This window comes from Sinocyclocheilus grahami, unplaced genomic scaffold, assembly GCF_001515645.1.
Source record: "Sinocyclocheilus grahami isolate Dianchi unplaced genomic scaffold, SAMN03320097.WGS_v1.1 scaffold799.1, whole genome shotgun sequence".
Lineage (NCBI taxonomy): Eukaryota > Metazoa > Chordata > Actinopteri > Cypriniformes > Cyprinidae > Sinocyclocheilus > Sinocyclocheilus grahami.
In genome coordinates this window covers 155,068-182,137 of record NW_015505978.1, presented here as the reverse complement: position 1 = coordinate 182,137, position 27,070 = coordinate 155,068, and the positions used below count along the sequence as shown (strand labels likewise).

General features: G+C 38.7%; 2 protein-coding genes across 7 annotated transcripts; one reads left to right on the top strand and one right to left on the bottom strand.

Moving 5' to 3' along the window:
- Positions 1–30: 30 nt before the first annotated feature.
- Positions 31–22,474, bottom strand: LOC107561935 (E3 ubiquitin-protein ligase RNF19B-like). Of its 4 annotated transcripts, none has more exons than XM_016246472.1 (11): positions 22,406–22,474; positions 18,470–18,770; positions 14,922–15,282; positions 13,329–13,789; positions 10,990–11,192; positions 10,758–10,905; positions 8,041–8,203; positions 7,424–7,538; positions 3,523–3,654; positions 2,678–2,942; positions 31–1,397 (listed from the first exon to the last, which is right to left on the bottom strand). In XM_016246472.1, exons 3-11 carry the CDS (start codon positions 15,078–15,080, stop codon positions 1,199–1,201), a joined length of 1,845 nt encoding a protein of 614 aa, XP_016101958.1. In that variant the 5' UTR covers positions 15,081–15,282; positions 18,470–18,770; positions 22,406–22,474; the 3' UTR covers positions 31–1,198. The 4 variants fall into 4 exon arrangements, with proteins under 4 accessions (XP_016101958.1, XP_016101961.1, XP_016101962.1 ...); XM_016246475.1 differs by having other exon boundaries at positions 31–1,394; XM_016246476.1 differs by having other exon boundaries at positions 2,678–2,921.
- On the top strand, positions 19,975–26,855 carry LOC107561936 (zinc finger protein 513-like). Of its 3 annotated transcripts, none has more exons than XM_016246479.1 (5): positions 19,975–20,157; positions 20,467–20,580; positions 22,360–22,494; positions 24,306–25,001; positions 25,082–26,855. In XM_016246479.1, the coding sequence occupies exons 2-5, from the start codon at positions 20,541–20,543 to the stop codon at positions 25,864–25,866; spliced, it is 1,656 nt and encodes a 551-aa protein (XP_016101965.1). In that variant the 5' UTR covers positions 19,975–20,157; positions 20,467–20,540; the 3' UTR covers positions 25,867–26,855. The 3 variants fall into 3 exon arrangements, with proteins under 3 accessions (XP_016101965.1, XP_016101963.1, XP_016101966.1); XM_016246477.1 differs by having other exon boundaries at positions 20,456–20,580; XM_016246480.1 differs by lacking the exons at positions 19,975–20,157; positions 20,467–20,580; positions 22,360–22,494 and adding an exon at positions 22,714–23,482.
- Positions 26,856–27,070: the final 215 nt, after the last annotated feature.

Here is a 27,070-nt window from a genome sequence, read left to right as displayed (position 1 = left end):
AAGAAAACATAACAATTCTTCCAATCACCATTCAATACAAATATTTTTATTGACATACTGTTCCATTCATTGTTCCCAATCTGCAGTGCAGTTATGAAGGTTCAGTTTTGGAAACTCCTGGAGGTCTTTTACACTTTAAACAGGGCTGCCCGCTGTTCATTTTTGAATAGGACATAGCGTAAAGTTTGTATTTGAGGCCTGATCTAGCATTCTGAGTTCCTCCATCGAAGCCAAGTGTCAAAAATACCAGTAGTCTAGACATTATTCAACTGTTGGCTCTGGGGTACCAATACAAGGAATTACTTGGTAAGCTGAAACTGTCAATGTAGATGTTGTGCTCTCTTTAGTTAACGGACAAAACTCTTGATTCATTAAGTACTCAATAACAGCAGCAAAAACAAATGCCTTTACTGCAGAAATAAAGATCTAAAAGTGAACAGAGTAAAACAAGATCATCAGTTTTCTGAGAATCACTCAAAATCAGAGTCCTCATGATGTTTGAGTTCCCTAAGATTATCAGTTTTGACCTAATATTATCATAATCAGACCATATTAAAAACAGCATGATGCTGAAGGCTAATTCTAGACCTAAATCCAGATTTTGCTGCTCCTTCATGAAAATGCAACAGTTAAGTAAAAAATTGCATAATTCAAATGAATTTGAAATGAACCATGGGGGGAAGCCCATTACCCAAGTTAGCATTAGCCTGCAGCATAAGAGTTACATCTCACCATGTTTCTAGTCACATGACATGTCAGGCTAGCAACTGTGGCAGAATGAACCATGCTATTAATCCGTAGTTTAATTATTTTTCCTTTTTTCAGGGGATACGAACCATATGGTCATTAGATAAAAGGGTATAGCTAAAACAAAAGCTAAATGAATAAATTAAACAGACCAGCATCCAAATAGGCAATGTCTTCTATAGAACACAGTATAAAATCGGTTAGCACTCCTCAAACTTGCTGACAAACATGCGCTTGGTCATTTGAGTTCATATGATCATCTTTAATCCCCTCCGTGACATTTTGGCAGCTGCCCTGGACTCTCATCTTCATCTCCCCCTCTCTTTTTTTCTTTCACGCTCTCTGTGTGTTGGTTTCCATGTCGCTGACTCTCTGCGTTTGCAAGCAGAGGCTGGAAGCACCCGGTGGGAGTGTAGGTGGGTCGTGGAAGCAGTGGTTTTCCAGGATTTGCTCAGGCGCTGTCTATTTCAGGAAATGGTATGGGGTTGGTGCTCCCTGTCTGTTGAGAGGCACACAGAGGTTCACAGGGCTGGCTGAGCGATTCCACCGACAGGCTCTTGCTAGACAGAATACTGCTGAGACTTGGCTTCCGGCCGTCCCGTGGCTGGGCCTCGATCTCCACACGGACCTCAATATTAGTCCCTTCCCTGCTGTAAACAACAACAACAACAACAACTTTACAAAAACAGACTTGTGGGAAAAAGAAATCATTGATGTTCTAATAATTCAAACATGAAAACATTAACATTAAAAATGCAATTCTTACTTGAATACACATATTCTATGATTAGCTATATTAAAAATCATTTTGATATATTTCTGAGGAGATATAAATGTCAGGGCCAGTTTGATATAAGCATGAAAAGAAAACCTTAAGTAGTTTGGCATCATTTCGTCTTATTATTTGTGACCCTGGACCACAAAACCAATCATAAGATTTATACAGCATCTGATAGCTGAATAAAAAAAGATTTCCATTGATGTATGGTTTGTTATGATAGGACAATATTTGACCGAGATACAACTATTTGAAAATCTGGAATCTGAGGGTGCAAAAAAATCTAAATATTGAGAAAATCGCCTTTAAAGTTGTCCAAATGAAGTCTTTAGCAATGCATATTATTAATCAAAAATTAAGTTTTAATATATTTACAGTAGGAAATTTACAAAATATCTTCATGGCACATGATCTTTACTTAATATCCTAATGATTTTTGGCATAAAAGAAAAATCTATAATTTTGACCCATACAATGTATTTTCGGCTATTGCTACAAATATATCCCAGCGACTTAAGACTGGTTTTGTGCACCAGGGTCACATTTCTTAGAAAAAAAAATACACTGCTGTTCAAAAGTTTGGGGTCAGTAAATTTTTTTTAAAGAAATTAATACTTTTATGCATCAAATTGTTCAAAAGTGACAGTAAAGACATTTATAATATTTATAAGATTTATATTCATGTTACAAAACCTTCTATTCATCAAAGAATCCTGAAAAGCAAATAATAAAACATAATATGAAGCAGCACAACTGTTTTCAACATTGATAATAAGAAACATTTCTTGAGCACTAAATCAGCATTTCAGAATGATTTCTGAAGATCATGTGACACTGAAGACTGGAGTAATGACTGCTGAAAATTCAGCGTTACCATCACAGGAATAAATTGCATTTTGGAATATATTAAAATATAAAACAGATATTTTACATTCAAGTAATATTTCAGAATTTTACTGTTTTACTATATTTTTAATTAAATTAATCCTGCCTTGGCGAGCATAAGAGGCTTGTTTCTAAAACATTAAAAATCTTACCCCAAACTTTTGAATAGTACTGTATACATTTTAACAGAACTGCTTCACTGCTTATTGATATTTTGGGGTAAAAAATTTGCCAGTGAAATTAAGTTATGCCATAAAATTTGCTGACCTCAGAGCAAATGTTTGTGTGCTGCTGAAGGCACACTCTTCAACTACATCCACATCGTCTGACTGAACAACCTGCTCAGTGCTGTCAACATGTCCATCATTAGAAGATTCAACTGAGCCCTTTGCTCCAGACTGGACCACACTGGTGCTGGGAAGCGACATCACTTCCTCCACATTCACACTCACTTCCTGTATGCTTCCGTCGGATAGAGCTGGGTTGGTCTGGCCGGTCCAGTGATCACTGACTACATGAGAAAATAGAAGATCTTCAAGAGAAGTTTAAATGTCATCAGATCAGGCCAAACTGTGAGCTTAATGTTACAATATTAATCTTTCTGCACAACAGTTACAATGTTTCCATAATTCAAACTCATACATAATGATTTATAAGCAATTTATAATAAAGTAGGATCATTTTCTAGCAACTACAAAGAAGCTGTTCAATGTGGTTAAACTACAGCAAAGATACTCTTAACATTTTTTTAGAAACACTAAAAACTCCTAGTAAGCACTGCAGCATTAAGATTGTTAAACTACAACAAAGATACTCTTAAAAGTAGTTAGCTAAACTAAAAGCTCTTAGCAAAAAGTAGCTAACTTCTAATATCTGTATTATATTATCTCTACATATTTTTTTCTGGCACAAAAACAGAAATCGCAGTATAAAACTGCTAGATAAATGCCCTCAAATTTTTATACTGGAGTTAAAAGCAAAGTGCTATTTTTAATGCAGCTGAACAACATCAGGCTACTGAGAAAAAAATAAATAAAAAAAATAGCAGTACAACATTTAAGTTAACTGTAAATGTATATTCATATAGCCAAATTTCAAGAAGTTGGACTTACAATTTGCCAGATCTTCCAACTGTATGTTCCGTACTTCAGGAGGTTCAGTTTGTGGCCTGCACCAGCCATTACGGCACAACGACATGGGCACGACCCCGTAGACATACGTCAACATAAGAGGCACCCCCACCCCTTCAAACACAGATTTACTAAATTAGAATTTATTCTGAAAGATTTTTATTATTAATCACAGAAAATATTGTATAAATGTACAAGTTAGGTCCCTACATGTAAAAGAGGCATAATGATAGCAGCAAAGACCAGGACAACACACAATAAAGGGAGACAAAAGGCCATGATCCTCCTGGTTCTGGATAAGAACAGAGTGGCATTGTTGATGAAGACATTGAAGGGGACAAGGCCTCACTGTGGCTCTCCTGAGGAGAGGTCAGAGCTGCAGAACAGACAGGGCTATTCAGCGAGGAGAATGAGAGGGAACGCAGGCTTTGGGTTTGCGAGAAGAGCACAGAGTAGTGAATGTGCTGCGCTCAGGACTTCACGCTATGCCATGGAGATCTGGCATTTTAGTTGCAGCCGGCTGCTGTAATCTTGCCCTCTCCGCTCCAGCTCTCACAAGAGTGCCAGAGCAGAAGATAGATGAGTCATCAGAGACAACCGCGGCAGTCGCCGTGTGTATGTGCAAGTATGAATGAAATAGCTGCATGCAAATATGTAAGCTACAGTGTGTGCAATATGGATGTTAAAGGATTAGTTCAACCCTCAAAATATTGATTGTTTACCCTCAAGTCATTCTAAAGCTGTATAAAATCATTGCTTGCTTTTGTGGAACACAAGAACTCTTTAATAATGGGCCAGTTGCTCTATTCCACAAAATTACAATTTACAATTAAAACTTCCAAGAACGTTTAAGCTTCATAACAGATGCAAATGCACCATAATATAAGAATATCATAAAAGTGGTCTTCCGAAAGTCATATGATGACTTAAACACAAGTTTTTATTCACCTGAATCATGATGAAAAGATCTGTCTCAAGAGAATTTTTCTTACATTTTTAATGAATAATGGTTCCAATTTCAGCCTGTTTTGACTTCAGATGACCTTGTAGGCTCCACAGAAGAAAAAAAACTATACAGGATTAGAATGACATGATGGTGAGTAAATTATTTTTTGGTGAACTATCCCTTTAAGCATGTTCTGCTTTTCTTATTCAATGTCTCAGCTGAGAGGCAGATTTGTGTCTTAAGTAGCTTCATTTGTCTGAACTCGTGCCAGAGCAATCAATATGCTTAATTCAGCTTCTTTAAATTGACATAACTCAACAATATGACCTCTGAAGTACTCCTCGACTTCAAAATATCCCCATTCCTCACATTCATATTCAATAATATAAAAATAGACAAAGACCTTTAGATTCAGAATCAGAAAGAGCTTTATTGCCAGGTATGTTTACACATACAAGGAATTTGTTATGGTGACAGAAGCTTCCACAGCACAAACAGAATGACAGTGACAAGACACAGATCATAAAAAAGAATAAGGAAATAGGAAATAGGAAATAGCGATATACAACACATTTAAAAAAAAAAACAATATACAAAATAGACAATAGATGGTATTTGTGTGTACATGTATGCTAAAATGCAAGGAAATGTAAATATGAAGTATGGTGTGTTAAATAAATAAATATATAAATAGTGTTGTTTTTACGTGTTTATTGCCAAGTTAACTATTCATGATATGGATTGCCTGAGGGAAGAAACTGTTCTTATGCCTGGCCGTTCTGGTGCTCAGTGCTCTGTAGCGCCGATCAGACAGCAACAGTTCAAAGAGGAAGTGGCCTGAATGTGAGGGGTCCAGAATGATTTGGCCAGCTGTTTTACTCACTCTGGATGAGTGCAGTTCTTGGAGAGTGGGGAGGGTTGTTGTCACCCTCCTGTATGAGGCCGATAAGTGTGGTGCCATCTACGAACTTCAGGAGCTTGACAGAGGAGTCCTTTGCAGTGCAGTTGTTGCTGTAGAGGGAGAAGAGCAGTGGGGAGAGTACACATCCCTGGGGGGGTGCCAGTGCTGATCGTATGGGTGCTGGATGAGAATTTTCCCAGCCTCACTAGCTGCTGCCTGTCTGTCAGGAAGCTGGTGATCTACTGATAGATGGAGGTACCGTCTGGGCCTGGTCTTGTCTTCTGTTTCCAGAAGACCTGACGCACATCTTCACTGATCCGAAGTGGGGTTTGCTGGAGGTGTTAATGGATCCATGGCGAGAATGTCAGAATGGGTGTGGGGTGTGAGAGAGAGTTTTCAAACCTGCAATAGAAATCATTCAAATCGTCGACCAGTTGTTGATTCAACACAGTGCTGGGGGATGGTGTCTTGTAATTGGTGATGTCTTTCAGTCCTTTCCACACTGAAGCAGGGTCATTGGCAGAAAGCTGCTTTTCAGAGTAGTTTCTCTAAGCCACTCTAATCTCCTTTGTCAGTGTGTTTATGGCCTGTTTATACAAGACTCTGTCCCCATTCCTGTAGGCAACTTCTTTGGCCTGATAAAACTGTCTGAATTTTTCAGTGAACCACGGTTTGTCATTGTTGTAAGTTAAATGAGTCCTGGTAGGAATGCACATATCCCCACAGAAAGTGATGTATGATGTTACAGTGTCTGTGAGCTCGTCCAGATCGTTAGCAGCAGCTTCAAAAACACTCCAACCAGTTCAGTCGAAGCAGGCTTGTAAATCCTGCTCTGCTTCATTAGTCCATCTTTTTATAGTCCTTATTACAGGTTTAGCTGATTTCAGTTTCTGCCTGTAGGTTGATATAATATGAACAAGACAGTGATCATAGAGCCCTAAAGCTGCCCGTGGGACAGAGTGATATGCATCCTTTTGGTGTAACAGTGTTCCAGTATATTACAGTCTCTTGTAGGACATGTAATGTGCGGTCTGTATTTTGACAGTTCACAGGACAGATTTGCTTTATTAAAGTCACTGAGAATGATTACAACAGAGTCCGGGTGTTGTTGTTCTGTGTCTGTGATCTGATCAGCCAGCTGTTGCAGCGCTGCGTTCACACATGCTTGCGGAGGAATGTAGACACTTACGAGAATGAATGAGGAAAATTCCCGCAGCGAGTAGAACGGCTTACAGTTGATGAAAAATGCTTCTAGATCGGGACAGCACATCTTCTTCAATGCTGTTACATCTGCACACCACCTTTTGTTGATGTAGAAGCATGTCCCGCTGCCACACGATTTCCCTGTTAATTCTCTGTCGCGATCCGCTCGGAACAGTTTGAAGCCCGGCAGATGTAACATGCTATCCGGAATGGCTTCATTCAGCCAGGTTTCCATGAAACACAGAGCAACAGAGTTTGAAAAGTCTTTATCTGGGAGAGTAGAAGAAGTTCAACCGTTTTGTTGGGTAGAGAGTGGAGATTCGCCAGATGGATACTAGGCAGCGCCGCTCTAAAACCGCGCTGTCTGAGCTTGACGAGCACGCCGGCTTGCTTCCCACGCTTGCATGTCTTAAAACACTTGAACAGCACCACCGCTCCGCCAACTACATTGTCCAGTAAAACACCAGAATAGTCAAAAACTGGTGAAATATTGGGTGGGGTGCATTGCCGAATGTTCAGCAATTCGTCCCTGGTGAAACTGATTGTAGAAATATAACCAAAAACAGGACAAACTAACAAAAACATTAAAACAACTGTGGAGCTCCACACCGAGGCGGCCATCCGTGGCGCCATCTTGGGACCAGCTTTTTTTTTTTTTAAACAAAAACAACAAAACAGTAGTGTATATTTAAAAAAAACCTTTGTGCATTGTGTAAAACATACGTAGAAGAGTGTATAGAAGTAATAGGTACTGCGCAGGTTAAATAACCACAGTGTTTTAAATGTTCATCATGTTATATGCAACCAGCAAGGTGAATGGATGATTTTCTTACCCACAGTAATGGCTGCGATGACTGGAGACACAAAAACAGACATCATGACCCCGCTGGCCACTGTCAGATAATGCTTACTTCCTGAGATATTGTTTTTCTTACAGCGACCATGAACCTGGCAAGCAAAATTAAAGTCAGCATCAAACGTAAATTACAAATGTCTTTTCACATTTTTATTTATTTTATTTTTTTTGAAGATTACAAGGACACGTGATTTTTAAATAATGATGTTCATGGATAAATCATTTATAATAAACACTGCAATATTCCATAAAAGAGTAAGAATCGTCAATTCTGATTTCATGGTGACTTTAAAGAGGTAATATTCTGGTCTTTGTTCTTAGGGCCCTAAAGAGCATAATGGCATCCATAAACTAATAGCACAGTGAAACTCTCTCTACTTTCTTTGCAAACGTCTTCTATATCACATTTACCGGCTGTGTGAAGTCTGGTGGATTTACATAAATTTACATATATGCATTCGGCAGCACTTTTCTTATGAGGAGCATACAGCCAAGGGCATGACCTTGTCTCATTATCATACCAGAGCTATTAAACTGTCTCCAGATCCATTTCACCACAGAAATGGCACAATGCAGCAAACTTTAGGTCTTTACCTTGCGGCCCATATAAATGGGGATGCCCACAATGATGACTGGTAACGCAATGCCTGCTATGAGTGAGATCACCACCGGAGCCCCGAGCAGCATGCCAACCTGCCACAAAACTTTGCGGGTCTGCGACCACGGCTTCTTTCCCCAAAAAGTGCAGCCTGAGGGACTGTGAGGAAGATAAATTAAAGTATTTTTTTCATAATCTCACATAGCTGTGGCATGTGCATGACATGCGGTTAAAGAGAAGACAAGAATATTAGCCAATAAAAGCCAGACACACGCACACGGTCTCATTGAATCAATATTTTATGATCTCATCCTCGAGTAGCCTCATGCACCGCCTGGGTGAATTACAACTCTCTACGGTCAATGTCACTTCCTGTTCTGTGTGCTAAAATATTACAGGCTACTAGCTTAAAAGACAATCTGGAGTAAATATTTGAACACAACACTTCACTGATAATTGCTGATTATCAACCTATAACAATAGACAAATTCCCATCCAAGGTTTGTTTTTTTTTTTTGCGAAAAAGTTTTAGCGCATGAATCTGTTACAGATTTAGCTGACAGAAATGCTAATTATCGCTAACATTTTGCAAGTGGCTACACAATATTTTTTTTATTTAACTTTAGTAAATACACTATGTCAATGCTTCAAATGCAACACCTTTTGTCGAAAAAAGGACTTTAAGGCAAATAAATGTGGTGTCACATGACAGAATTAGACATGCATTTACATCCATATGTTAATCATATTAAAGTGCTATTTCTCTGTAATTTCTCTGTAAGTTTTTCACTGTGTCTTGTCTTAAAGCAGTGTTTCTAAACCCTGGTCCTGGGTGCCCCCCAGCACTGCACATTTTGTGTGTCTCCCTAATCAAACACACCTGATTCAACTCATTAGCTCATTAAAAGAAACTCCAGGACCTGAAATGGGTGTCAGATAAGGGAGACATACAAAATGTGCAGTGTTGGGGGGCGCTCAGGACCAGGGTTGAGAAACACTGTCTTAAAGGGATAGTTCACCCAAAAATAAAAATTCTGTCATTCCAAACCTGTGTGACTTCATTTCTCCTGTGTAACATAAAGAAAATATTTTGAAAACTTGATCTCTTCTAATCTTCTTTTGTCTTCCAGAGAAGAAATAAAGTCACACAGGTTTGGAACGACATGAGGGTAAGTAAAGGATGACAGAACTATTTATGTATTCTGTCATTTCATAAAAATCTTTCTCCGCCCAACTGGAGCCCAGCAGAATGGGGTGTTCATTAAATTAAGAACCCTGCTTCTGGCAAATCGTGGGGGTTGGGTTGCATGGAAAGGGAAATATGAACAGAGATTTGTACTGATTAATTGATGAAAGTTGGTGCTGGCTGGCATCCAAGAACGGAAAAATCTATCAGAAATCAGCTTTGGTGCAGCGATAGCTCATTGAAACTGGTAGCAAAGACACTTTTTTAAGATCAGACCTCTGAAACGGCTCAGATTCTGCAAGACTTGTGTTGATTAAGAGTAATTAAGCAAATCGGATAATCTGCAATGTTCATGAAGTCGGCCACACAAGCAACTCAGCACAACCTCAGTATATCGTAGGGCCAGAAAAACATATCTGACATTCTTGTGCTGCAGAATTACCCCTGTTTAGCTTGGACTGAATGTGTCCGAGAGAAGCTTAATAACAGATCACAGACTCTGGTGACTGCTGGTGATGAATGTGGGCTGTGTGCTTACAGGCAAATGTCCTATACTTGGCTGTGTATGCTCTGCACACTGGATAAATATTCTGTAAATGTTAATTACTGATTTTACAATTGCCTACAGTAACTTAATAAATGCAGGCAGATTTAACAACAATAAGAGTTTCATTTACGCACAACCACAGACCAAATTTTGCATACAAAACTGCAGGCACTTTCAGAAAATCACTCATTCTACCATTCTGGTTAGTACGACTTCCAAAGGTAGCATTTTTGTTCAGTCTGCCTGGACATAAAGTATTGAGAAGGTACAAGCTTGACACAATGAGCATTTTCAGTGTTAGAGGGATCAAATCTCTGAAACAGTTTGAGTCAGCAAGTAAACTAGATATTCACTATCAAAACTGCATTGTCCCTTATTTTCAGATTTATGTCTATGAAATAATCTGCACTTATTTTCGGTGTCTTCTGCACCAATATTGAACCATTACTTTAATGTCACATGATCCTTCAGAAATCATTCTAATATGCTGATTTGGTGCTCAAGAAACATTTTTGATTATCAATTTTGAAACCAATTGTGCTGCTTTATAGTTTTATGGAAACCATGATACTTTTATTTTCAGGATTCTTTGATGAATAGAAAGTGCGAAAGAACAGCATTTATTTGAAATAGAAAACTTTTTTAACATTATAAATGCATTTACAGTCTCTTTTTGATTCATTTAAAGCATCCTTGTTAATTAACTTCTTTTTTCTATTTTTCAAAAAAATCTTACTGACCCCAAACTTTTGAACTGTAGAGCATTTCATATGAACCCACCCTTAAACTGTGTAAAAACCAAACTGAACTGTGGTTGGTCACTTTACATGTCAATAAGACCATCTCGTCCTGTCTAAGTGGGCACTTTTTACACAAAATAAGCTACAATGCAGACCAGACCCTAGCCATTAGTCAAAGATCTGGCTACGTGCGACTACTCCTACTGTAACTTGATGACTGTGTGTATTGTGTGTGTGTACCTGAGGTAGTGCACATCAGTGATCTCCTGCATGCACAGCCAACAGAACTGACAAGCACACACTGTACAGTTCATTCTGTTGCAGCTGCCATCATTAGTCTTCATGATGTAGGCACCACAACGTGGACAGGGCTTGATCTCCTCTGCATCTTCAAGATTAAAAGCAGAACAAACATCTTAGCCGGTGGACACCAAACAGATATTAGGTTAGTCCCTCAATATTTGTGCCATACCACCAGGCTCCTCATTGAACACGTAGAGCGTGGAGACATCATTGGCTCCTGACGTGTGGCGAGCACGCTGACGTCTGGCTTGGTCACAAGTCTGGTCTGGGTGCCACAGCTGGCGGCAGTGGTAGCAAAACTCAGTTTCACAGCCTTCCCGGCCACAGTTTAGCTTGGGGCACTCAGCACAGCCATAAGCTATCACTGCATAGCTAATGAATGACAAGAATGCTTTTGTCATTACATATAAAATATTAAAAATGTGATAGTTAAAAGACCTTGTGTCAAGATTCGATATGCAGTACTACTAATATTCATGAATCTGCTTAGCTAAAAATACAAATGCTTACACTCTGTCCCTGAATACATATGTTTTAAAATTGAAAATCTCAAGATGTGTGAGCTTCCGGGTTTACCATATTTGACGTGCTCTATGCATGTGCGTTGATTGTTTATGTGAGAATAAAAGCCTAAACTAGATCTCTCTAAACTTTCATTTTTGGGTGAACTGTACAAAATACATATTGTCACAATTGTTGCATTTTTGTATTGTGACACGACACATTTGTACAACCCTATTAAACCAATATGTTAATTAAACACATAATTTTATATGTGAACATATGCCACCGTCTAGCACATATGGTGGTGGTGGCTACCACGATCATCGTTATTGTTTTGGTAGTCACAGTAGTAAAGAGAGAGGATGCTCTCGGGTCCATGTGGAGAGACTGCAGGTGATACCGAATACCATCTTGTTGACAAGAAATGGCAAACAGCCATGGGTTCTCATCACTACCCTGATCTGGTTACCATTACGAAACCTAAAGCAAGCCTCCAGAACTATACATAATGCACCAGAGGAGCACGTGCTTCACGCTGCAGCGTACATGACACAATGTTTCTAGCTAAAACCAGCTACAGCTGGTAGAAACGGGTTGAAGGTAGTTTAGATGGGTAATCAGCCGTTTAGATGGGACCCCCAGCTGGTATGACTGGGGATGACCTAGTGTCAAGCTGATTAGAGCTGATCTCCACCACCTTGGCTAAGCTGGTGGAGAACCCATAGTCTGAGAAACTACCAGCAACCATCCAGACCATGAGCATGACCACATTAAAACATTTTTGAGACATTCTTTTTTTCCCCAGAAGAACTCATTTTATTCAAAATAAAACTTTATTATGTGGTGTCTCTATGTCAGCAAGTTTGCTTTATAAAGCAATCTAACCAAATGTGCCTAGCAACAATATACATTATCGGTTCCATATGAGTTATTGACAATCAGATTTTTATACATCAGCCATTATTAGATATTTAATTACTCATCCCTATTTTTTCTTTGTCGTTGTGTCTGACACTCACTTCAAGTTAAACTTTAAAACTTACAAAAAAAAATAAATAAATAATAATAATAATAATGACATTGTTAAATGTAATCTTTGGCAAATCTCCATTTTCATACCATACATTAAACTCTTATGATGCTTAAATTCACTTGTAGCATTTAAAACAACTGCTATTAAATTTTAGGGTTTTTAATTATTAAAATATTATTTTTATATTCATTTTTTATTATTTAAATTAAATAGTACAGAATTTCAATATTGCCCATAATGTACAAATAATTATCTGCCAGCATATTATAGAATATTAATTCTATAATACAGTTAAAATTCTAATTTATATTTCAAATTAAAGTTAAAAACTGCCACGATAAATTCTTTGCACTTTTTTTTACCACTTTAAATTTAAAGTCCACATGAACTAGAAGTTGCGATCGACTTTACTTCCGTATTGTGATGTACTTCCGAGAGAAATGGAATATTGAACGAGAAAAAGGAAAGAGGGCGTGGCTTGTTTTTCTACTACAAACTGATTGGATGTAGTAAAGTAGGCGTTTCATTCGGAACAACACTGGAAGGGCGTTTAAGGATGTTATGCTCAAGCCCAAACGTCAAACTGCCATCATCAGAGAAGGTCCGTCATTTCAGAGGGGAGGTGCATTTTTAGATTTGGATGAAAGATTACAAAGGCAAACAATTTTTTTAATGGATTGACTTGCACAGATGAATTGTTCACCACAAATATACCAGTGTGCGCTAACAAAATAAATATAGTCAAATTTGATTTCATGTGTACTTTAAATTACAGATTTAAAAAATGGAGCAAAAAAAAAAATCTAAAACTTTGTATGGAAATGCCAGAAATTATTGTGACATGCTCAATTGTATGAAATTAAGACGTATTTGCACAGTAACATAATATGTTGAGTGTAAAAATATCCCTCTATAACGGCACCAATGGTACAGTGGTGGCTGTGCTTCATCAGTCACATTTATGTGCTAACCTGCAATCTGGTGCCGGGCACCAGCGCGTGTCCGGGTCAGCAGCCAGAAAGCGTCGCAGCTGGAACTCTTCGAAGCGCTCCAGCAGTGCACCGTCATCCAGAATGGCACGGACATCGGGCAGAGCCAGAACTTCAGGGCACTGTGGGCAGGCGATACCCACGCGGCTCTCTGAGATCTCGATGCGTAGGTATTGGCGCAAGCAGTCGGTGCATGCACGATGCTGGCAGGAGGACAAGCGAGGGAAGTGGCCTCGTGGTTGACTCAGAAGGCAGAGCGGGCACTCGACCAGGTGCTCCAGCAGCTGCTCCTGACTGGAGGAGGACAAGGACAGTACACCCATTGAGCCACTGCTCCCACACTCCGCACATCCCTCGTCATCTCCCACTCCACCTCCTTCCCCTTTCCCAGGATCTCCTCCATTCCTACCGCCCTCTAATCCAACACCACTGTGAGCCCGGTCCTGAGAGGAAAGACAAAATGACTGAGGGCAGTAATGAAAGTTATGACTTTTTATCAGTCTAATGAAGATAAGCTACACTGTAAAAATTATTGTCATTTTAATGGTAAAAGACTGCTCCGGTAAAAACCTGTTGATTGGTTAACGGTAAATTCCCTTACTATATATATATATATATATATATATATATATATATTAAAAATTCTTATAATTTACAGTAAAAAAAAATAAAAATGGTCAGATTTCCCTGTGGGACAACACTAACATTTGATGGTTTTTCATTGACAACTGTTTTTTTCTTTGTTCTTATCAGTTATGTACATTAGGGTTTTACGTTTCATCTTATGTTATTAAATTCATGTTCATTGCATTATTTTAGTGTCATGTGTGTTACCATGATAGTGTTTTATATTTGTGTGTATGACACTGTGCACTTTCTGTATACACCTATATATTATAACTCTGTATGCTTGGTGGTTCTCAGTACAAAGGTACAACACAGATATTAGTACTTCAATAGGTTGGTATATTAACATCAGTTAACAAAACATATTTAAATCTGTAAAACCTAAAATGATGCTACCATATTTTTTTTTACGGTGAAGTTCTGGCAAACACAGCTGCCTTATTTACAATAAAAGGGAAATGAACGTCATGGATAACATTTTTCCCAGTAATTTTGAACATCGTGGTGCCCCAAAGGAAGTGGTCCATATGGCGGCCGAAAATTCCAATGTGGGTATATTTATTTTCATTGTATGGAAATGAGCAGCTTGCGTATTATGATAAACATTTCCTTTTGTGTTCCATGAAGAAAAAGTCACATGAGTTTAACAGGTGATGACAGTTTAAAGTGAATGAATGTGCGACTTGATTGGACGGACCAAATTTTAGACATGAGATTTTTATGCAATATACTTAATTATTTTATTTTATTTATTTTGGAAGTTGCATTCGAAATCCACTTGGCTCAACAATCTGAGGGGACATGATGAAATGGGCATGATGCTTCTGAAAGGAAGATGATAACGTGTCTACCAGGTGAAATGAAGCATTACAGCAACTGCTTACAGAATACAGAGATTACACTGAAACATATGTTCTGGTTATAGAATAAGTGTAGATGTCGTCTTACTTGTTCCACATGCTCATGCTCATTGGGCGTGAGAGTGATGGCCACTTCCTCCTTGTTTAAAGTCCCGTTGGGCTTCTCAATCCTGGGGTCAGATTTGGGCTTTCGGCTGAAGAAGCTGAGAAAACTGAGGGACTGTGACTGCTGCTTGGGTCTCTTCATTGTACAGAGCTGGACAGCCCAGCTAAAACAGCATGAGAGGATCGAGCCCCTTTTGTTTGTGTGTCTTTGTTTGTTGTTTATGGTCTGACACTGAACATTGGCAAAGAGAGCATTGTGAGGAAGTACGAAAATAGTTCCCTGATCAAGGTCATCATTGTTTTCTTCTCACATGAAATGTTTTCTGTTCATCAAATGCTCATCCCTGAAAAGAACAACATGAACCGATTTAGGAGATGCAAAAGTTAAGACTGTTGCAGAAAACATTTCTCAGTGCACATCCATTTAAAACTTTGCGGTCAGTAAGATTTTTAAATGTTTTTGAAATAAGTTTCTTATGCTCACCAAGGCTGCATTTATTTGCATTTAAACAGTTATACAGTGAAATGTTAATACAATTTACAAAAAACTCTTTTGTGTATTAATATATCTTTTTAATGTATCCCTAAATTTTCAGCATCATTACTCCACTCTTCAGTGTCACATGATCCTTCAGAAATCATTCTAATATGCTGATTTGCTGCTCAAGAAACATTTATTATCATCAATGTTGAAAGCAGTTGTGCTGCTTAATATTTTTGTGGAAACTGTGATGCATTTTTGTCAGCATTCTTTGATGTATAGAGAGTTCAAAAATTACAAATAGAAATTTTGTGTAATGTTCTGTCACTTTTTTATCAATTTTAATGTTCCTTGCTAAATAAAAATAAATTTCTTAAAAAAAAAATCCTATATTGTGAACACACAAAAAGCCATGTTATTACAGTTTTAAAATATATTTCTCAAGATAAAAAAGTTTTTTTTTTACCAATATCATCAATTATTAATTCAGAAGTATTATACATTTTTGAGGAATCGCACCATTTGACATTTTACAACCTGAACTAGTCTACATCCTAAATACGTTTATCACAGAAGAAGTGGCTGTATTGCATTTTTATGAATTAATTAATAGATCTGGACAAAAAAAATATTGAGCATCATGTCATTGAACCTGCACACAATTTACAAAACCATCAGCCTTATAAACTATTTCCATCTTGTCTCTCATTTCCAAGCCAGGTGTGACTAATTAATAAGCTACAAACAGATGTTTCCAAAGACCCCGATTATCTCCTGGCTTGTAAATTAATGTATTCCACCCACTCGAAAAGACACCTGCATAGTGTATGACTGAGAGGGAGTTATTGTGTGCTATGGAGTAACGTAGCTCATGGAATGAAGAAGTCTAAGCTCCGTTTTATCTTGATACATGATCATGTGAAATTAATCTCCCAACTGGACCACACACTATTACACTCATTTCAACAGTCAACATGTAATGGAAAAGGAGATGCCAGACAGACAATATATAGTCCAGACTGACTTTTTTCCCTATGGAGGGATTCAGAGGCTCCAGTGTGGGGGGTGAAGGTTTTATTTTCAACTGTTAATGCTACTCTCTTCCAAAAGAAACACTCATGTGGGGAACCAGATATGAAGATGGACAGTGAGACACAGCATCAGCTAACATCATTACAGAGGAACATCATGTTCAAGCATTTAAACATTGAACAGACATATCTAACTTCAAAATCTGATCTCATTTGACCAGTGCTGTTATTGGTAACTAACACTAAAACTATGATGAAATAAAGCTGAAATAATATAAATATCCGATGAAAAACGTTCTAAATATTAGAATTAATAAAATATTAAAATGACTAAAACTTACACTGAAATAAAAAAATAAAGCTAAATGCTAAATACTAAAAAATAAGCTAAAGCTAAATACTAAGAACTAATAAAAATGACAAAAGCACAAAACAAAATGACTACCATTTAAACTACTGTAAACCGAAAATATATAAAAAAAAAAAAACTTTCAAAATATGAAATATATATATATAATAAAATAACACTGCATTTAACAAGTTGTTCAGTTCTTTTGCTATATAAGAATACTTGAAGAATACAAAACTGCTAATGCTGCAAAAATAAAATGAACAAGAGAAAGCGTATAATCATGAGGATCAATCACGTTTAGGCTTCACAAAGAGGAAAACATTCTGACAAGTCTCACATTACATCTGAATAAATTTTACATTAAATGGTATTGCCTATTAAGCTTAGTACTTTAGGTGTTATGGTCATTAGAAATAAAATTGTCATTAGAGAAAATCAGTGACTTATTCTTTGTGGAAACAACTGCATTTCTTACACTTAACCTTGTTAAAAACAATCTCGGGAGAAATTTGTTTCTAGAGAAATACATATTAAATCCCTGGGCCCCCCAAAAAAAGAAAAATCAAGATCTTCTAAAGATCAATATTTTGATCTCAGATAAGCAGCATCAGCCCCCTCTGGCAGCATTACGTAATTAAAGCAGGGTTTGTGTCTTGCCTTTGACTGCCCCATTACTCAACAGAACAGAAACCAATAAAGAGGAGAGACATATAATATCAAGGTCATTCAACACACGACAAGCTGGACTTTAAAATGCACTGGGCCAAGCTTTAACCATAAAGAAAGTGGTATACAATTATTATGGAGTACAAAGTTTGCTTTTAACGCATTACATGATACATTAAAACTATTAGAGGATGCACGACTTGTTAAGAGTCTCTTGCATGCATGGAAAAGAAATACATTTTATCATGTATATTGCAGAGGGCCTCAATGATAAGACAAAGCTCAAATGTGTTTTATAGCTTCTCTGGCCATAGAGCAAAATCCTGTGGCTGAGATCTTTGGATTGGCTTCGGTGTGTTTTCTTTCTCTCCGTTCCCAGGACTATTCACGGTCATGCACTCAACAGTTTTCTTGTTTGACCACATTAAGCAAAGTTGGGTAACAATTTGGCAAACCAAAAATATCAAAGGCCTATGCAATGCGATCATGGCTGTGTTTTCAATATATCAGGCTCTTTTTAAGAAGAAGCGGATCCCATTTATACCCTGACTAACAACTTGTCATCAGGAAAGCATCGTGGATTCGTGGCAATGCCGTTTAAAGGGCGTTATATGAGGACACACCTCCACATTTGGGCCACGAGCGCATCAGTGATCCGACATTTACACCAACTGTTACTTTAATGAATTTATATTCCATGTATTTACCTACAGAATCACACACACTTCAGACGAAATCTCGCTTGTGCTGAAATATGTACACTAAAATAGATACACTCAAATTCTTTGTCTACGAACATAATTTGTAATAATTAATCAGAAGGTCTGAGCAGGGCATCACAGCACTGCAGGGAGTGGCAAGGTTATTACGTAGCCGTTCCTCCCTGCCAAATAATATACTTTTATGCCTAAATACAGCTTATAATACCCAAACGCAAGAAGAGAAAAACATCCTCTGACTAAAAGATAGCGCACAATAATTTCAGGAAAGCAGCCTCTTACCTCCGCTCAGTGCGTTATCAGCTCAGCACCATCGCTTGGCTCCTCCCACTGAGCGGCTGAGGCCGCGCGAGCTCTCGCGGCTCCTCCCACTGCTGTAAAACGTCGCCTATTTGCGTGTCTTTCAGCGTTTTTCTGGACTCTGTGGTCCGAGATTCGCCGCATGACGCGTTGGCGAGGAGATCCCCTTGAACCTGGAGGTTCCCTCCTCTGCACACCGGCGGCGCCTGCTGCGCGAGAGCTTGTAATGGCCTTCGGGAGACTGCAGTGATCTGAATCCGTGGCCTGACAACGAGTTCTGCCTCTGAAAACAACAGCTAAAGGCTTAACCTTTTACTTCGTTTAAGAATTTAATTTAATTTTTATTATTCATTTACATACCTATATTATTTAAATTAATTTTTCTTTTTCGTTTTTTTTTCTTTCTCTTTACTGGTTTACTCGAATATTTATATAGGCTATACATATAACCTAAGTATTGCCTAATTATATAGGCCTATGCTACTGATTCCAAATTACATGACAAACATTGTAGTTAGTAACGTAATCCATTACATTACACATTTAAGGTAAACAGACTACTTTTTGATTACTTAGATTACTTTTGACCTAACTTGTTTGTCACATTACATTATATATATATATATATATATATATATATATATATATACAGTATATTTGTTATGTCTGTGTAGTAATTTAGCAAAATATAAATGTGCAAATAAATAAAATTGTCATTCTGAGACTCGAGCACCGATAATAGCAAATGTTCATATAATGGTACTATATTATTACACTATAGCCTTAAGGCCGTTCACACCAAGCACGATAACTATAAAGATATAGTTCTAAAAATCGTTCTCAATATTAAAGAATAGCAGAGTCCACACCACAACTATAGCGATAACGATACAGAGGAACGATATCGTTGTGATCACTTTCAAAACGATTTTGTTTTTGCAGCTGATGAACGATAAAACACTGAGAGCCAATCAGAATCCATCCTGCTGTAACGAGCTCGAGAGTTTAAAGCGGCAGACGCGCGTGCGCTTAGAATAAACAGACGATATCGTTCGCTGGTGTGGACGCTAATATCGTTATCTTTATAGTTATCGTTCTTGGTGTGAACGGGGCTTAAGTATAATTAACATTAATAACATTAATAATAATTTGGACGACGGCTTTGTATTACGGACTGTATAATAGACATTTGCAACGGCCCGAATAGTATAGAAAGACAATATTGCAATATTGATTGTTGTTGTATAATATAATATAATATAAAATAGAATATAATGTAATATAATATAATAGCCTATAATGTTGTCATAGTATAAGTAAGAATTATTCATAGTTATTGCGCCCACAAAAATAAATCAAATGCGGTACAAAATGAATTGAAATCCCCATAAATCTAACTGTAGATGTTCCTTTATTTTAGCTTTAATATCGGACAACATTCCATAAAAAGAGAAATGTAAAAATAGAGCAGCACCGTCCCCGGAAATGCGTAAGCGAGGAAACGGATATACGCAACGCAGCGGAAGAAAATGTATACAATGGCAATTTGGAAATCAATTAAGTTCTGAAAAAAGAGCATTAATTGCCTTTCTTTGTGGTCGATGTGTTGCGGACTGAGCAGTAGCGCCTCGACGGGAACCGTTATTTGACGCGACAGGCAGAAAGAGCAGGTATATTTGGGACATCTGAGCTTGACAATATAGCTAGAGTTGAGTGCTACATATCGACTGAATAAACACAGGCTGGGCGGCCGTGCAGTTCAGTACGTGTACTAACGTTACATCAACACAGACATGCGTTCTGTCGCACTACGAGATTAATAGATCTTTTATTTAGTTTACTGTAAATGACGCAAGTCTTATTTCTCTTATGTGCCACTGTAAGATTAGCACGTTAGCTCCCAGATGCGCCGTGCATCTGTTTAATGGGTTGTGCTAACGTGTATGTCAGTAACGTGTCTTATTTCAGTGCTTTTAAAGGAGACTTTGGAGAATGAGTTGATTGTTTTCGAGGGAATCCAGAGGAGGTTGCAAATAAAAAGGCTAACTGGAAGATGCCAAGAAGAAAACAACAGAATCCACAACCAGTCAAGTGTAAGCTGCCTTTTCATTTAAATGATTTGAATTGTCTTCATTCCTCTCACATGCGTTTAGTTTTTGTTGATGTTTACTAATTCAGAGAAAAATCATGGAAACTGGTCATGTGGTCTTGTTTTATATTAAAACTGTCATGTGCTCTTGGATTTGAACCACTCACACTTGGCCATGTCTGTCCAAAATCATCTGAATATTAGCTGTCATTTAACAGACTCTTCTGTTACAGAAATAGCAGGGACACACCGACTGGTTGGTTATAAGCAACCAGTCGGTGTGTCCCAGCTATTAGCTATTAGAGTATAGAGCAGGGTTCCTCAAATCTTGCCCTGGAGGTCCAATGCGCTGCAGAGTTTAGCTCCAACCCTGATCAAACTCAGCTACCTGTGATTTTCTAATGATCCTGAAGACGTTGATTAGGGTCAGAGCTAAACTCTGCAGGAAAGTGGATCTCGTGGGCCAGATTTGAGGATCCCTGGTATAGAGTAATCAATTTGTATGGACAGAAACATAATAATTGCACTGCAGTCTGTTGACTTGATTTTGAATTGTGATTTCAGGTGTCAAACAAGCTGACCGGTAGATTCTTCTGATGATTTTATATGCTGTGTATCCAGTGTCTTTTATTTAAAAAGTTGTAATGTGACTAACAAAAGTAGGAGTTATTTCTGTGTTTGTGTCAGATTACGAAGCAAAGCTGAATTTGGCTGGTAATTCATTTTAATATTCACCAATTTTAAGATTTTCAGTTGAATGTGGTAAATAACTGTCATGGTAACTGAATGAATAATATTTTACGTGCTGTAAACATAGCCTGCTTCAAAAGTATTGGTTGTGTCATTGTGTCTGCTTTCTTTTTAAAAAGTTGTGATTATGTTCAGTCTCGTCCAGCAGATGGCAGTAAAATTACAGTAAAGCCAGAGCCTGTTACTGGCCAAGTCGATGCTGCTAGATTGGCTGTTTCTTTAACTTATTTTTCCTTTTTTGTTATATGAAAATCACATTAAAACTGTCTTGGAAAAAAATGTACATTGCCTTCTTTGTTTATTTTTACAGTTTCTTTTCAGATATGTATAAAGCTGGGTTTTTTTTTTTACCCTTGTAAATCTTAAAATATGAAAATCCATCATAAAAATATTATATTTTTAAGTTATGATAATTAAAACTCACAGTTGTGGTGTCATTTCTACCGTGACTAGCAATTTTGCCACTCGTAAAGATGAAAGATAAATTATAAAATAGTTCAGATGAAATATGGGACATGTGACGTGTGAAGAATTTTTTTTATGTCAACATAAATTATTGAATTTCCAGTCAAGCTGTAATTTTGTCATATGTAAAGTCTTGTCAAAATATTATTTAACTGGAATCAGTTGTTTTATTCAGAAAGTGTTTAAAAAATATCCCTTCATGATACATAAATTGTGATTTGGTGGAAATGACAAAATAGATCAGAATGATAATTATTCAAATATTCCACATGGCACAATTCTATGATTGTTTTGAGTTATATTTATTTTAATTAGTGATTAGCCCAATTTTTTATTTTTACAAATGAACATAATTCCACAAGATGGTGTGCAATTTACTGTAAGTCTTATTGTTTGTATAATAAATGTAAGATTCCGTGTGACTTTAAAATCTTACAGCTGCTGTAGGGGTTTCACATGGGTTTAGTACACATTTTTACATCCTTTTATATATATATATCATCTATATCTATATAGTTGATTTTGAATGCCATTGCTGCTGTATTTCACTATGACCCTTTGCTTTCAGTGGATTCTGAAGATGGTTTAGGCACTGTGCGTCCAGCAAGCCTTACCTTTGAGAGCGACTTTCTCCTGGGACAAGAACTCGAGTTTTCAGATCCTGACAATGACAGCAAGATCATAGGCCTTGAAAAGTTCTCGGGTGAGTTTCTAAGCCTAACTTTGGTAGGGAATATTAAAGGGTTTAGACCAGGGGTGTCAAACTCAATTCCTGGAGGGCCAGAGCCCTGCAGAGTTTAGATTCAACCCTAATTAAACACACCTGATACAACTAATCAAGTCCTTCAGGCTTATTTGAAAACTACATGGTATGTGTGTTGGAACAAAACTCTGCAGGGCTCCGGCCCTCCAGGAACTGAGTTTGACACCCCTGGTTTAGACCGTCATGGAAAATCCAGAAATACTGAGGAATTTACTTACTTGACAGTAACTTTTATATGATGGCTACTGCTAAATCTTGAGGATTTTAAACGTATGCTTTAGTTTGCTGTATTGCTGGCATTCGTGAGCGGCCATATGTGCTCAATATGGGACATTAACTTCGAAGACTGACTTGTAATATTAGTGCTATTATGCAAACGTGCTGCATTTTGTCTGTCAGCAAGCAGTGTGATCTTTCATGTACAGATGGGAGAAGTGAGCCTACCGTTCTGGAAAATTTCTCTGGTTTTGGCATTCTGACAGAACATACCATTTCAAAATGGCAAATCAGGAAAAAATACAGTGTGCCACTACTATTATATAAAGGTCATCAAGACACATTATAATAAGGCATTTAGTCATCATCATCATCATCATCATCTCCTCTCAGGGTCTTTGTCATAGTTGTCGTCATCATCATCATCTCCCCCTCCTCATCATCATCATCATCATCAGCAGGACCATTATAGTCATCATCATTATCATTAGGCTGGGTAATCATCTACCTGGGGTTTCTGAAATGGGCAATATAAAGGCCCGTTCAGACTTCAGACTCACACATTGCATGTGCATCAGGAGCTTGCCGAAGGAAAACGACGTTTCATGGAAAGACAGTGAGCAGAAACACTGTAGAATTGTGTTTTGTTGGAGTACCACCTTTTATTTGTTGCTATCACAATTTACTTGACGTTTGTCCACTGGCTTAGTGGGTAAGTATAAATGCCAAATGTTTTTCCTATAACTTCAGCTGTTGAGATTTTGTGCAAAATTTGAACTCTCATTGTTTTTTTGTTTTTATTATAGATGCATGCAATCTTGCATAAGAGGTTTACCTTTTTTGTGTGCTTTTGTCTTTAGTAACTTGTAATAGTAAGATATTAACCCCTTAACTGTCACTCACAGTTTTGAACATAGACCTGAAAGTGCACTATCCAAACTTACATTTTTATAATTCATGAATGAAAACATTTCGCACCATGATTTTGGTACAAAATGATTTCATGGTAATGCAATGTCTGATTTTAAAATGGGTTTCAAAGGATGAATTTTGAGATTTAAAGTTTTCAATTGATATATAATTTCTGATGATTTCTAAAGTGTGATCGAGAAAAAGGCAACGAAGAAGACTTTTTGTGACATAGGTCAGAACTCCTGTTTTGATGTAGATATTTGAGGTGCACACTTGTCAAATTAATCTATTACTTTTCCTACATAATAACAAAAAACTGTGGTAAAATATATATTTAGGAGTCTTAGACCTTTCCAACGATATAAAGGTTGTCATGATTAGATTAGGATTTAATTGTAATATGGTGAAGTAAATTTAGGCGTCCCACAGAGGGGACGGGTGACAGTTAAGACATTTTAATGTTACCATCAACTTTACATATTACAGACACTGAAATAGTGTCCTTTTATCAGCCCTAAATTGTTGAAATTTCTGTTGAATGCTTGCACACTATCTCAGATTGCAGAAAATATATTTATTCAGCTGCATAATGTAATGCAGTGTCTTGCTGTGGTCCTGTACAGCTGACATCAGTTTGCCTGGCTTCCCCCTGGGAGACGAGGAGAGCTCCCCCTTCAGCCGCCTCAGTATGGAGAGTGACGCTGACGATCTGCGTGCGACCGAAAGCGAGCGTGAAGAGAGGGTTTCTGAGTCTGCCTTTCCCTCTTACCTCTCTTGCAGGGGCTGTGGTCAGCTCCTGGAAGACCCCCTGGGACCAGGCATGGACTTGGTGGGGCTCTTCTGCATGCGCTGCTGCAAAGGGAATGTGGATGGCGTTGCAGACAGGAAGCTCTGCTCGGGCTTAGGCTTACAAGCGGAGTCTAGAAGGGGAGGGAATGAGGGCGATGCTGGCGAGGATGGTTCCCTGAAGCTCCACTCATGCACACTCTGTGGTTTCTCGTCGCGCTATACCAACCACATTAAGAGACACATGAAGACACACAATGGCGAAAAGCCGTACGGGTGTCCGCTGTGCTCCTATGCATCGGCACAACTAGTGAACCTGCAAAGGCACTTGCGCATACACACTGGGGAAAAGCCCTATAAGTGCAACCACTGCACGTTTGCATGCAGTTCCTTAGGGAACCTGAAGAGGCACCAGCGCATGCATGCAGCTGTAAGCCCGGGTCAGAGTGCCCCTCAGCCAGTAAGTGGCAATGGTTTAAATCCCACCACTGCAAGTCAGGAGGAAAAGAAAGCGGCTCCTGCCCCCTCTGAAGGTAAGTAAGGTTCTGCTTTGTGCCCTGAAAGAATGTCGAAAAGAGAGTTTTACAAAGAGATGTAATTCAGAATCCTTCAGTTGCAGGTGCTGTGCAGTCTGCCTCGCGACCCCACGTCGGAAGGGATGGGAGCTACTTGCACACTCTTGATGGCCTGAGGCTCCAACAGCAGTCATCGGCAAGGGTGTTGCAGTCAGGACAGGCTGCTTCTGAACCTGCCACTCTACCCCCCATGTTCTTCCCCTTTACTTGTCGGCTGTGCGGCATGGCCCTGGATGACGAGGATGGATCCTCGACCCAGATATGTGCAAAGTGCACCCTGGAAATGCTAACTAAGGACACACCCGGATTCCCCGCTGAGCGAGGGGACAAAGTCTACACCTGTGCTGCCTGCCCCTTCCTCACCCACTACCCGAACCACCTGGCCCGCCACATGAAGACCCACAGTGGAGAGAAGCCATACAAGTGCCCGCAGTGCGACTATGCCTCCGCCCACTTCGACAACCTCAAGCGGCACCATCGAGTACACACCGGCGAGAAACCCTACAAGTGCCACCTGTGTGACTATGCCTGCGGCAACCTGGCTAATCTCAAGAGGCACCAGCGGGTGCATTCAGGTGCCAAACCCTTTCAGTGTGCCATCTGCAACTACAGCTGCAACCAGAGTATGAACCTGAAGCGGCACATGTTGCGCCACACGGGCGAGAAGCCCCATAAGTGCCAAGAGTGTGGCTACACCACTGGCCACTGGGACAACTACAAACGACATCAGAAGAAGCACAGCCTGACTGCAGGTGGCTGGGTTAAAGTGCAGATGCCTGGAAATGAGGAAGAGTTGGAGGACGAGGAAGAGGAAGAGGTGTAGCCTCTTATTGCAAGACAGTCGTCCATATGAGATTTTACTGTTACAGCATAAGTTTTGTTGGTTGTTCTTCTTTTTCTTTGTGCCAAGAGTTATTTTGAAAGTCATTATTTTAGACTCTTGGAATTATCCTCAAGCTGCTACATGAAGTCATGCACAAATTAAAAGACAGTAACCTGAATGTCCTAATGCACGGTTTGTCCAGTCTTGCTCCTGAAGGGCCGACCTTCCTTCAGACTCTAAATAAACACACCTGAAACGTCTAATCAAGGACTTTAGGATTACTTGAAACTTCCTGCCAGGTTTGTGGGAGATGGTTGGCGCTAAACTCTGCAGGAAGGTGGTCCTCCTGGAGCAGGTTTGGACAATCCTGATTAATGCCTTTGAACAAGGCAGTTTGTGTTTCCCAAAGCTCTCTAAGAGCATTCTGAGCCCGATTGTGGTTCATTTATCAGTGCCAAACAGCCACTACTGCACCACTGCCATAGGAAGTACTTCTTTAAGCCTGGAGCTACATTGCATGCACTTAAGTTTACCTTGGTTGGCTTTTTTGAGGTTTTATGTGATTGATCATTTGTCCGTCAAACATCTTCTCAAGCCTACTGATAAAAATGTCTTCACGAATGAGCATTATGTTGTGATCTCTGATCATCTTGTTTTTGCTCTCAACAGTTTTGGGGGGTTGTGTTGCCTTTTATTGTGTGCATCTTCTTGAATGTGAAAAATGCCATTTGTCTGAGTTTACTTAAAGCACAAATGGTGCATAGTGGGTATTCGTGTCATGCTGAACTTTGAGCTTTTATTTTTGTATGTGATTTTATTTTTTATCTCCGAGGAATGTTTGGCATGTATTTGCCACCCATGGCATCACTAGCTATACTGAAGGACAACAGTAACCGTAAACCCTAATATGCAAAAACGTCTGAACATTGATGAACTCTTGTAGGTGCGTGATGCTTGAGTGTTTTCTTGATATTATGCAGTGGTTTCATTAATGCCTTAAATATCCTAAAATAAAAGAGTTTGTGTTGAAACTTCCTTGTCTCAATTCCTTTGCCATCTTTCAGTCACAAAACTGCTCAGAAGTAAGTTACTCATAGACCAGCAGGATATGATTAAGATGCTGAGACAGGCAGTGTGTAATCCTCACACTTCCATGAGAGCTGTAATCCTCCCCGCTCTCTGCTGCGAACAGCTCCGGTAAACA

Coding starts and splice junctions, on each gene's coding strand:
- LOC107561936 (XM_016246479.1), top strand. CDS start 20,541: ATGCCAAGAAGAAAACAACAGAATCCACAACCAGTCAAGT. Junction 22,495..24,305: donor AGGCCTTGAAAAGTTCTCGG/GTGAGTTTCTAA, acceptor GGTCCTGTACAG/CTGACATCAGTTTGCCTGGC. Junction 25,002..25,081: donor GGCTCCTGCCCCCTCTGAAG/GTAAGTAAGGTT, acceptor AGAATCCTTCAG/TTGCAGGTGCTGTGCAGTCT.
- LOC107561935 (XM_016246472.1), bottom strand. CDS start 15,080: ATGAAGAGACCCAAGCAGCAGTCACAGTCCCTCAGTTTTCTCAGCTTC. Junction 10,906..10,989: donor GTTCAATGAGGAGCCTGGTG/GTATGGCACAAA, acceptor TTAATCTTGAAG/ATGCAGAGGAGATCAAGCCC. Junction 7,539..8,040: donor CCATTTATATGGGCCGCAAG/GTAAAGACCTAA, acceptor TTTGCTTGCCAG/GTTCATGGTCGCTGTAAGAA.